The 11,550-nt window shown below is 37.9% G+C and overlaps 1 protein-coding gene across 1 annotated transcript in view; it reads left to right on the forward strand.

Moving 5' to 3' along the window:
• LOC121444809 (fibronectin type III domain containing protein 3C1-like) overlaps positions 1–10,980 on the forward strand; it is a 51,420-nt gene extending 40,440 nt beyond the window's left edge. The window contains exons 15-25 of the mRNA XM_041646715.1: positions 176–247; positions 840–958; positions 1,080–1,185; positions 1,758–1,864; positions 2,076–2,189; positions 3,181–3,330; positions 5,359–5,633; positions 5,947–6,159; positions 6,604–6,770; positions 9,685–9,806; positions 10,660–10,980. Of these exons, the coding sequence (XP_041502649.1) occupies positions 176–247; positions 840–958; positions 1,080–1,185; positions 1,758–1,864; positions 2,076–2,189; positions 3,181–3,330; positions 5,359–5,633; positions 5,947–6,159; positions 6,604–6,770; positions 9,685–9,806; positions 10,660–10,980 (1,766 nt within the window). The remainder of the gene's footprint in view (positions 1–175; positions 248–839; positions 959–1,079; positions 1,186–1,757; positions 1,865–2,075; positions 2,190–3,180; positions 3,331–5,358; positions 5,634–5,946; positions 6,160–6,603; positions 6,771–9,684; positions 9,807–10,659) is intronic.
• The last annotated feature ends 570 nt before the right edge of the window (positions 10,981–11,550 follow it).

Consider the following 11,550-nt stretch of genomic DNA (forward strand, 5'->3'; position numbering starts at 1 on the left):
TCAAATATATGTAACTTGTACTAGATTTGAAGATTATAACTAGTATATAGATATAAATACAACAATGTGTCATGTTTATATTTTTCTCTGTGAGAAGTTACAATTCATGAGAAAAATGTTAGTGAAAGACTTGCAAGAGTTTTCTAGATCACTTAAAATTTGTTTCTCTTTTTAGACTCCCTCAAAGACAATGGTGGGATGCACATTTCAAGTTACAGTTTAGAAGTCAGTGAAAATTCAGACGGTGGTAAGGAAACACGAATTTTAAAAGATTTTATTTCTAAATAATTGGATACTCATTTAGAAGGTATAAAAAAATAGCACAGCGTTCCGTAGTAAAACGTTGACTTAGCCTCACCTAATAGTAGTGTCTTATGTAACCATAGTGCACAGAAACAGAAAATCAATATAATTACACACCTATAAAACCAAACCATAATTGGAGTCCTTTGAGTTTTGATAAGAAGTGATTACTTACTGATCTGTTAAAACTTTTGTTTAAGTCTACTTAGAAAAAAATAATTTATCATAAAAAGATTATTATATTTTGCTGGAAAGTGATAGTGCACACGTTTAATCCCAGCATATAGGAGGGAGAGGCAGGCAGAGCTCTATAAGTTGGAGACCAGCCTGATCTACAGAGTGAGTTCCAGGATAACCAAGGATACATAGACAAACCCTCTCTTGAAATCTCAACCCAAAAAGCTTGTTGGATCATGTTATGTTACACAATGGTTGTTTCTTAGCATATATCATGCATACATTAATTGTCGTGAGGACTTATAAAATTTAAAAGTGACCTATGAACAAATTGAGCCAAATTGCTCTTCTTCCTGCAGCAAATCTCTGGAAGATAATCTACAATGGCACTCTCCAGGAATTTCTGTACAATGGCCTCCAACCAGGCACCACATATAAACTGAGAGTCTTTTGCACTTCACCTGTAGGCCAAAGCCAGGTAAGAAATCAGAAAGGGGAGAGTTCTCAAACTGAGGGTTGAAATAAACTGTTATATTACTGAATGTTTTCTAAAGCTGATCTCCAATTTAGTAAAATAGTAAAATATTCTCTATCTCTAGCCTTCTGACATATTGACAATTCAGACACCCACTCTACCTCCTGCATCTTGTAGCCCACTGCCCTCAAACAGTAAAACCAAGTGCAAGGACACAAGCCTTCTCCTTGGTAAGTGAGGCTTCCTTACATGATTGACAACTGTACCTAAGCTTCTTGTCCTGTGACTTTTGATTGAGTGCCTGTGTTAATATCATCAAGCAAAGTTTCCTTTTAGTCTGAATTGAATGATTCTTAGCAAACCAAGGCTTGGCAATGGAAACCAAGCTTTTTTTTGTTGTTTTTTGTTTTTTGTTTTTTCGAGACAGGGTTTCTCTGTAGCTTTGGAGACTGTCCTGGAACTAGCTCTTGTAGACCAGGCTGGCCTCGAACTCACAGAGATCTGCCTGCCTCTGCCTCCCGAGTGCTGGGATTAAAGGCGTGCGCCACCATCACCTGGCGGAAACCTAGCTTTTTAATGCCTAAGTCAAATTATGAGGTTAATTGAAACTATAAGCTTGACGTCTATAAGAATTTTAATAGAGAAATCTTAACTTCAAGAACCATTCCTAAAAACTAGAGACTTGGAATGGAGCTAAAGGATAGTGTATGTGTTTAGCATAAACAAGAATGGACTCAAACACTAGTACATAAATAACTAATTTGGGGAGGGGAGAACTGAGTGCATTTTACATATTTTATAGACAATCATTCCATTAATGGGAACTTGGAAACAGTTGTGTGTGGCAAAAAAACAAAAGGCCCCTGGAATGACAGAGAGGAGTATCCAGACACTGAAACAAAATGTACAGTAAGTAAATGACTTCCTGAAGAACCCACAGTTTCTGGCCAAAATCATAAAATAGGAGAAGAGAAGTTGCACTGCCCAGGTGACCCACCTGAACTTCAGTTCACTTTGAGTGAATACATGCTTGCACTGGACTTGCCGTCCAGGTAAGGAGTGACCACGCCTGCAAAGTCATACATGGGTTTGTTTATTTGTATGTCTGTTTAATTTGTAGCTTGGATCTACTTCAATGAAGTGTGAAACTGTACCAGCCCAGCACCCTCCTTCTCAGTGTGGTACACCTGTGCTAACCTGCAAGGGTCCAACCTGTGTTGCTGTCAGTTGGGAGGTATTTCACTAATTCAACTTCTTATTAATTGTGCTGATACACAAACATGCTAATGGGTTAGAACATTTCTAGGGAAAACTTGAAACCTCTCATGAATCATAGAGTAGAATTAGGATCCCGTAACCCTCAGAGCTTGGTTTCTAGAACATACCTAAAACTTGATACCCGTAATATCAGGAAGACTACAAAACTGATATTCTGCTCTTCAGATATCAACTATAAAAGCAGGGATCAAAATGGGTTACTAATTGAGGTTTTAAAGCTAATGCAAGAGACAGCTAAGGTAAATCATTTTATAAAAGTTTAACTTTCTGTGCTGCTGAGGACTGAAGCTGGGGCTGATTCATGCATGCTAGGCAAGCGCGCTACTTCTGAACAATATCCCCAGCCCAGAACTTGCTATTCTTTGAAGAACGTCATTGAAAAATCTTCTGGTACCATTTCTAACCTGTAACTGCAAGCTGGTACATAAGGTATATTAAAGATTTAAAAATATGCTTTTAACAACCCATGTGAATATCTTACCAAACTACTTACATTCTTAAGGTTGAACATTAACCTAATTATTTAGGCGAATAGGTTCATTTGGGTTGTTCTTTTTTCCCCAGTCTCAAGCATTGGTTTATTTTTTAACATTGACAGAAAGGCTTAGTCTGTTAATAATGTGTGACAACACTGATTTTTAACTTATGTAGGCCAATTCACCAGGGCATGTGATCAGTGGTTTATCATACTAACCAATGGCAATGTTAAACAATATTAATATATTCGTTTTCATTCATCTCAGTTGTGAAATCAGCGTGTTCTTTTTCTTACTCTAACTTGTGCATTTGAATGTGGTTCTAGTGTCCAGCCTGTGTTTGTTCCTATCCATCTCTATCCTGTTTCACTTGATGGATTACAAGCTTCATGTGTTATTCTGCTCCATAATATCTCATATAGTGACCACTTAGAAAAAGGATTGAATTTCTGTGTGCATTTCATCTTTCAGATTCCTAAATGCAATGGTGCTGAAATCACTGCTTACCGACTGCAGTGGGGACAAGATGAAGATTCCATGCACTTGATTTACACTGGCCCTTGTATGCAGTACGAAGTCAAAGGCCTTATTCCAGCAACCACGTATTTTTGCAGAGTACAGGTAGAGTTGACATTTTCTTCACTATAAAGAAGGCAATAGCTATTAAACTGCACTTCCCATATATATAGAATACTAGTGTCATTTCCAGTGTAAAGACCAGAGTAAAGTCAAGAAGGGAAGGATTTCTAAGAATATTGCTTATCTTTGACTACAGCATTTAGTGTACCTTCCATTCCCACTTGATCTGTCATATTTCCATTATATTTCTGTGGTTTTCAGATCTCTCTTAACTTAGCAATTATCTAAATTGCTTATTTAAAACACTGACTTGAGTCAGGGCTGTTGTACATGCATATATTCCCACAATTTTAGAAAATGAAGAGGAGGATTGCCACAGGTTTGAGGTAAGAATGGGACATGAGGAAGGGAACTCAGATAGCGTCCTCTTCCTTGGAAGCTGAACTCTTACTTGGAAGTTGAGGGAACAGGCTTTGGTCTTGATTGCTTACAGGTTTGACAGTTTGGTTGGTCTCAGGAGTTCACCAGACTGAAGAGAAAGGATATGTTGAGTGGCTGGGCTTAACGGAGCACACCTTTAATCCCAGCATTCTGGAGGCAGAAGCAGGTGGATCTCTGTGAGTTCAGTGCCCAACATGAAAAGAATAGGGAGGAGTTAGGGGACTTCACAGGATTGCTGGGTTCTAATACAGTCTGGTTAAGGTATGCAAGTAAGGACCCCGTTCTGAGGGGGAGGGAGAGTAGCAAGACAAGGGTCAGACTGGGAAGGGGTAAGAGAGGATGCCTTCAGTCCTCATTGTCCTTCAGAATGCAGATGAGGCATACCAAGCTGCATCTTTAATGAGGTTCCAGAAAGGGCTGAGAGGATAATGATATTTGGTGGGAAGGTGTTCTGGGAATAAGGCAGTCTGTCTCCAGGGACAAAGGATGATATGTCTGAGTCTCCATAGACCCACAGGGGAAAATGGGTATTTGAGTATTGGAATATACTGCAAAAGTGTCTTTGAGGGAGGTATGCACTAGTTAGTGGTGTCAGGTAATTATCTGGACAACATTTGTCCCACACTATGTGGTCTGCCTGATCAAAGATGTAGAAGACAAGACAAGGACACATTTATTTTAGTTAAAGCCGAGGGCGCTTCTCAGAAAAGAATTATAGAGCAAACTTCCCTTATACAGTCTAGGGTTTTTATAGGGCTTGTGGAAGAGGCTATTCAGTGGGCAAAGTGCAGAATGGCCTGATCATTTAGATGGGATGGTGTTCTCAAACTAGAATGTGTGGGAATGGTATTAGTGGCTTTGTCTTTGAAAAATTGTAAACTGTCAGTTGCTTGACAGAAGGGGTTAATAAGGCTGACAAGGATGAAAACAATAGAGGGCCTGGAGTGATCAGTGTAAGAGGCCATGGGTTCATCTGCACAAGAAAGGAATGGACACAAATCACTGATTTCTGGAATACAACAGCATTATATTTACAAACTCAGAACACTTTTATACATGAACACTAGAAGTGAAACTGGTCCTCAAAAATCGCAAAGCACTGAAACCTACGTGATGTGTAGCCCTGTAGTTATGAAAGAACTTGTGTCTATATAATAAAGACAATTAGAATTTCCAGCAGAATTATTCAACGAGTTTAAAGAGAAATTAGCAGTGAGTTTACATATTTCTTTCTAGAATGAAACAATTAAACACTAAGTAAAAGCATAAACCACCAGGCACATACATGTAGTATCAACTACTTGAGACTGAAATGCTAGGATCCCTTAAGTCCAGAGGTTTCGGTCCAACCTGAGCAACATAACAAGTACCTGTCCCTTAACAATAAATAAATAAAAGTGATAAGAAAAATGAAGAAAAGCTTAGTGTCATAGTTGATGAGTCTTGTGGGGGGGTTAATTATCTAAAATTAGAAACGCAGACTGCAAGTTTCAGAATGTATTTCTCCAATGTAGAACCAAATTGTTAGAATATGAGTTTATGATGCACTGTTTCGTTATGCAACAAAATGGCTCATGCACAGAAAATCATCAAAATGAATTGCTAACAAATGTTGCATGTGTTTGTCAGGCTGTCAATATAGTTGGGGTTGGAATGTTTGGAGGAACTGGAAAAGTAACTACACCGGGAACTGTACCCGCCAAAGTTCCAATGTTACAAGAAGTTGAAGACAAAGTTCCTGCCAAACTATCTTCATCTTGCATAGCTATCCGATGGGAGGAGCCAGACTGCCATGGCTCTCCAATCACTGGATATAACATCGAGTATGGAGATAAAAAAATCTTGACTGTTGATAGAGTAACAGAGTATGTTCTGAAAAATCTACAGCCTAATACTACATACGGGTAAGTCACTCATATCTTATTTTGGGAAGGTGGAAAGAATGTTGAGAATTTTGAGCAGATCTGCTTTTGTATATTTAATACACTTCAGATTTCTTTTGAAAAGAGTTCTGGCTCATTGGTGAAATTTCATATTAGTAAGAAACATTTCTGCCTCTCATCAATAGTTTTCAAAATTAGTTCTACTTTGGAAACCTGTCTTGTAATCAGTATAATAGTCATTCTATATAGAGATAGAGTGGGTTGGCTTATATGAAGAAAAGTATTTCCTCTATTAAATATAAATTCATATATTTTCATTTATTTTTACCACTAGAATCAGAATTCAAGCTATTAATCATTATGGACTAAGTCCTTTTAGCCCATCAATAAGAAGCAAAACCAAACCAATACTACCTGAGCCTCCACAGCTTGATTGTGTGGTCCAAGGACACCAGAGTCTCAGACTCAAATGGGGGAATGCATCACGGAAAAAATCACATGCCAACTCTATAAGCTACAACTTACTAATGGAGGATCAACCTGGCAGGTAACCTATTTACCATTTAAAGTCTATTGTAATTAGAACACTTTGAACTGCTATATCTTGCCAGCCATTCTCTATCTCTCTGGGTCTCTGTCTCTCTCTCTGTCTCTCTCCCTCTCTCTCTCACACACACACACTGAAATCTGTAGTTTCAGTGAACGAAGTCGAAATGAAAACAACACCAATACTTTTAGTCCTTGTCCAAGGATAAGCTGTGTATTTTCCCTTCTTACTAACCACTTTTCCTTTACCTAGTGCAATGTAAGTACCAGAGAACAGAAGTTTTGGAAGAAAGAGAGAAAGCCTGCCACCCTGACAGTATTGATCTTGTGACTTGATTTCTTTTTGCCTTTTTCTTTGTTTTCTCTTTCTGGCTTGTTTTGACTTTCTTGGGTTCAACTGTTGATTATAACATTGCTTCCCTAATCTTTATCTTTTTCCTCTCAGATTTTCTGTCATTTACCATGGGCCTGATCTGACTCACAAAGTGCAAAAATTGAGTGAATATACACAATACAAGTTTAAAATCCAGGCATGTAATGAAGCTGGTGAGGGACCACAGTCTGATGTCTACACTTTCACTACAACAAAAACCCCACCTGGTGCTCTTAAAGGTAAATGATGCATGCAGACACTGAACATTTTCTTAGAGCTTCCTCAGCACACACATATAAGCAGTAATTAGAAAATGCTAAGTCAAGAGAGGCAGCAAGGCTCAGAAGCACAAATGCCACATGCACTCTCTCATGGAAATTCTGACTTCTAAATTTTATATAAATGTATTTAGGTGAGAGTCAGTATGGGTAGAGGTGAGGAAAGCAGAAATCATAAGACTAGGGGAGACTCTAAGGAAAGGGGTAGAAAGGGCATGAAACACATATGACATTAAAGTAGAAGGGGATTGAGGAGGTTGAGGAGTACAAGTAGTAAGACGGAGCAGGAAACTGAGATGCACAGCTGATGGAGAACCTAAACAAACTCAAAACGTTTGAAAACGCCATAAGAAAATCTCTTTCTTTCTTTGCTGATTTAAAAATTAAATGAAGTGTCAAGGCTTATAGGTTAAGAGCCCCAGCTCCACTTGCTAAGCACCTGGGTTCAATTCCCAGCACCGATACGGCAGCTCACAACTGTCTGTAACTCCATTTCTGGGTATCTGGCTCCCTTGTATGGTAGTACCTGTAGGCAAAACATGAATGCACATAAAATAATAATGAATAAATTATAAAAAACTGTAGGGCAGTGGTCATTCACACCTTTAATGCCAGCACTCAGCGGGACAGAAGCAGGTGGATCACTGTGAATTCGAGGCCAACCTGGGCAACAGAGCTAGTTCCAGGACAGGCTCCAAAGCTACAGAGAAACCCAGTCTCATGAAACAGGAAAAAAATTGTAAAAATAAAATTAAATTAAATCTTGGGGCTAGAGAGATGGTTCAGTCATTAGGAGCCCTGCATGCTCTTCCAGAGGACCCGGGATCAATTCCCAGTGCCTACATGGCATCTCATAGCCATCTGTAGCTACAGTTCCAGGGGATCTAGTGCCCACTTCTGTCCTCCACAGACACCAGGCACACATAGTGAAGACATACATATATGTAAGCAAAACATCCCCACACATAAAATAGGTAAATAATTTAAAATTTAAATTAAATCTTAAAATTAGCAGCAGTGATTTTTAAAATTCACTAATAAAATATCAGGAAAGTAGTTCTTAATGGTGTACTTAAGGAGCAATGAAAAGATTTATCAAGACTTCAAACCTGGTGGTGGGGGCACACACCTTTAATCTCAGCACTTGGGAGGTAGAGCCATGCAAGTATTTGCATTCAAGGCCAGCCTGGTCTAATGAGTGAGTTCCAAGACAGCCAAAACTGTTGTACTGAGAAACTCTCTCAAAAAGAAAATTTAAAAAGGATTACTAAAACTGCTGCCATCAATATTTTTCAAATATCTTAGAGATCAGCACTGTAGGTTTTAAGAGTAAGACATGGAGCTGAAGAGAGGCCTCAAAGGTTAAGAGCACTGGTTGCTCTTGCATAGGACCCAGGTAATGTTCCCAGCACCCATTTGGTGGTTTACAATCATCTGTAAATCCAGTTCCAGAAAATCCATTTCCCTCTCACACCTCTGTGAGCACCCAGCATACACACTGGTGCCCATGCCAATATGCAGGCGAAAAACAGGCTCCTGGTTTCCAAAATGGTGTGCTGCCCACATTGTGACATCCACTCATTGTTACACATTATATTTTCATAAATGGATTGTTATAAGTATTCAGGCCCAAAACTATACTAGGTGTTGGGGATCTTATTGTAGCACTGAGCCTTTCTTAGGGTGGGCTTGAAGCACAAAAACCATGTACTGGGTTGACATACTTCAGTTAACAAGAACAGTTAGCCAGAGGTGAAACTATAGAAGCCAAAAAGCAAAGTTAGGACATTTAGAGACTTTTCCAGAACTATGGACTTTAAACTCAGTTGTTCTAAGGTCTGGGGCATGTTACAATCAGAAGCTAAGTGCTATGTATCAACTAACCATGAGTCCAAGTTGGCAGGTCCCAGAACCTCAGGTTTGAGGATTATTTTTCCCTCTCCCAGTTGTGATGGTCGGTTGATTCGATCTTTCCACAAGAACTCTATCACTATTAATTTTCATTTATTTTATGTGAATTGGTGTTTTGCTTGCAAGTATGCCTGTGTGAAGATGGCAGATCCCCTGGAACTGGAATAACAGATATTTGTGAGCTGCCATATAGGTGCTGGGAATCGAACCTGGGTCCTCTGGAAGAGCAGCCCATGCTCTTAATTGTTGAGCCATCTCTCTAGTTCCCAAGTTCAATCACTAATATGAAATCATTCTTCTCCAGTGGAATGCTAACTGAAACACATTCAAATTAAATTAATTCTGAATAAAAGACAATAATGCTTTCTTCTTTTCCTGACTAATGTCCCTATATGTTTAAGCCCCATTTTCTTAAAATGTAGAGACTAACAACATGAAGCGAATAGTGTGCTCCTTCCGACCTCACACAGTTGTTGCACTCCTAAAATGTAATTACTTGTCCTTATGAAAATGTTTTTAAATGCAAAATATACCACATGAACACAATGCAGATTATTATAAAAGGAGAAACCAAAATTTAAATTAATATAAATATAAATAGAAAATATAACCATGCATTATTAATATATAATTTCATCAAGGTTTTGCTACAATAATGATGACTGATGGTATAACAAAAGTAATTTCAATAATAAATATTGTTCTGTTGGGTGTGGTAATGTACACCTTTAATGCCAGAACAAAGCTAGTCTGATCTTCATAGGAAATTCCAGGCCAGCCACAGCTACATAGGAAAACCATCTCTCAAAATACAACATAAATATCTTTCTTAAAGATAGTTACATGTTTCTCATATTAGGTCTACATGTGCTTGTAACGACTGTGTGGTTTAAGTCATTTTGATGTATTCGGCATCATGTAGAAAAAAACCAGAACATTCTAAAATGCAATTTTCCTTTTCCAGCCCCTAAATTACATCCACTGAATAGCAACATTTGTGAAATCAAATGGGATTCCTTGGAGCCAATTAAAGGTGATCCCATTGTTTACTCTCTTCAAGTCTTCACTGGAAAGAAAGTTGAACAGGTATATTCTTTCACATTTAGCCTCTAATATTCTGCCAGACACGATAGCTCCTCATAGTAGCCTCAGCACTTGATGGGTAAACACAGGAGGATGAATGTACTCTTTGGTTACATAGCAAGTCTGAGGGTATCCTGGGCTCTACGGGGTCTTGTGTTTTACATATGGGGGATGGGCATTACAGGAGGATGAGGATACTCTTTGGTTACATAGCAAAGCTGAGGGTATCCTGGGCTCTACAAGATCTTGTATTCTTGAAATAAAAAGTATGCTGGGGGATGGGCATGCATCTTTAATCCCAGCACTTGGGAGGCAGAAGAAGGCAGATCTCTGAGTTCTAGGTCAGCTTGGTCTACAGACTGAGTTTCAGGACAACAAGGACTACACAGAGATACCGTGTCTCAAAAAAATATTGTAGTTCTATGTCTAGATGAGGTTAGAGCTTTTAGAGGGTGGTATGTTATGTTTAAGGGTGTTTAAAGTAACTAAATTTTACCCCAAAGTTTAAAGTCATCTGTAATATTTATATACATAATCTAGCTTATTCATTTAATTAGATCATCACCATTGAATTATGTAGTATTTTTTAATTCCACAGAGCACAATCCATGTTCAAGTCCAGACATGAAATAATTAATTCTCAACAGTTGTAGGGTTTTCTTAAGCTTTATTGAACATAATTAACTAATAAATACTAAATACTCCCAGAACATTAGAGACATTGAGTAAAATTTTACACTTGTTGTGAATATGTTCATAAAATTAAAGAATTTTTGGTTTCCTTGTAATAAACACTATACAATATAGTTTTAATTGGAAAAAAACTGCAATTTTCATTTGATTTCTTTTCCTTTAGATTTACAAAGGACCAAATACCACCTTTTCCTTTTCCAACTATCTTGCAAATTCAAAATATTGCTTCAAGGTCTGTGCCGGACGCCAATATGAAAATTCTGATGGCATACAAGAGCTCTGGGGGCCATATAGCTCTAGCTCACTTTTGTCAACTTATAAGCCTCAGTCCGGGTGTGGCAAAGGCAGTGGACGGAAAAGAAGAAGCAAGCACAATAACAAGATAGAAATGAGTGATAACACCTTTGTTCTGTCCCTTCTGACTGGATTTGTACTTATTGTCATTTTGTGTGCTGTTTCAATTCAACACTTCCTGATCAATTAGTCTATTCTTTTAGAAATTAGGAAAGCACACTACATCAAATTTAGAAAACCTTAGATACATCTTCACTCACACTTAAAAAATAAAGCTTATTGAGAGAAACTAGTAAGAGATTAAAAAAAAACTCTGCTCACTATTTAAGAACTTATAATGTGGCAGTAAAAGAGAATTTTTAGGAAAATTGATGTACCTTGAATTCCATCATTTTGTGAAAAAAATTTACATTGTTGTGCAAAACTACAAACTTTTGTAAAACTATTTCCTCCCTTAAATTTTCAAGCCAATCTTTTCCAAAAATTTTGAGACTATGAGGTAACATCATTGTTCTGGAATGTCATTTGGAAGAAAATACTAAAATCACTTCTACTTGTCCAGTTAAATATCCATATGAAGAAATAAAAAGTACCTACCAAACTTTGTGCTATCATTTGTTCAAAAAATGTATTCAGCAATTGGTTTCTACCCTGATAGTTTGAGTACTAGCTGGAGTTCTCTAAAGAACAGAACTGATAGAGTGAACACATATACTAATGGAGGATGCATTAGACTTCCTGGCAGTATAGACGGCCTCCA

The sequence above is a fragment of the Microtus oregoni genome, unplaced genomic scaffold (assembly GCF_018167655.1).
Source record: "Microtus oregoni isolate MIOR12 unplaced genomic scaffold, Mior012 000142F_ref0000161, whole genome shotgun sequence".
Lineage (NCBI taxonomy): Eukaryota > Metazoa > Chordata > Mammalia > Rodentia > Cricetidae > Microtus > Microtus oregoni.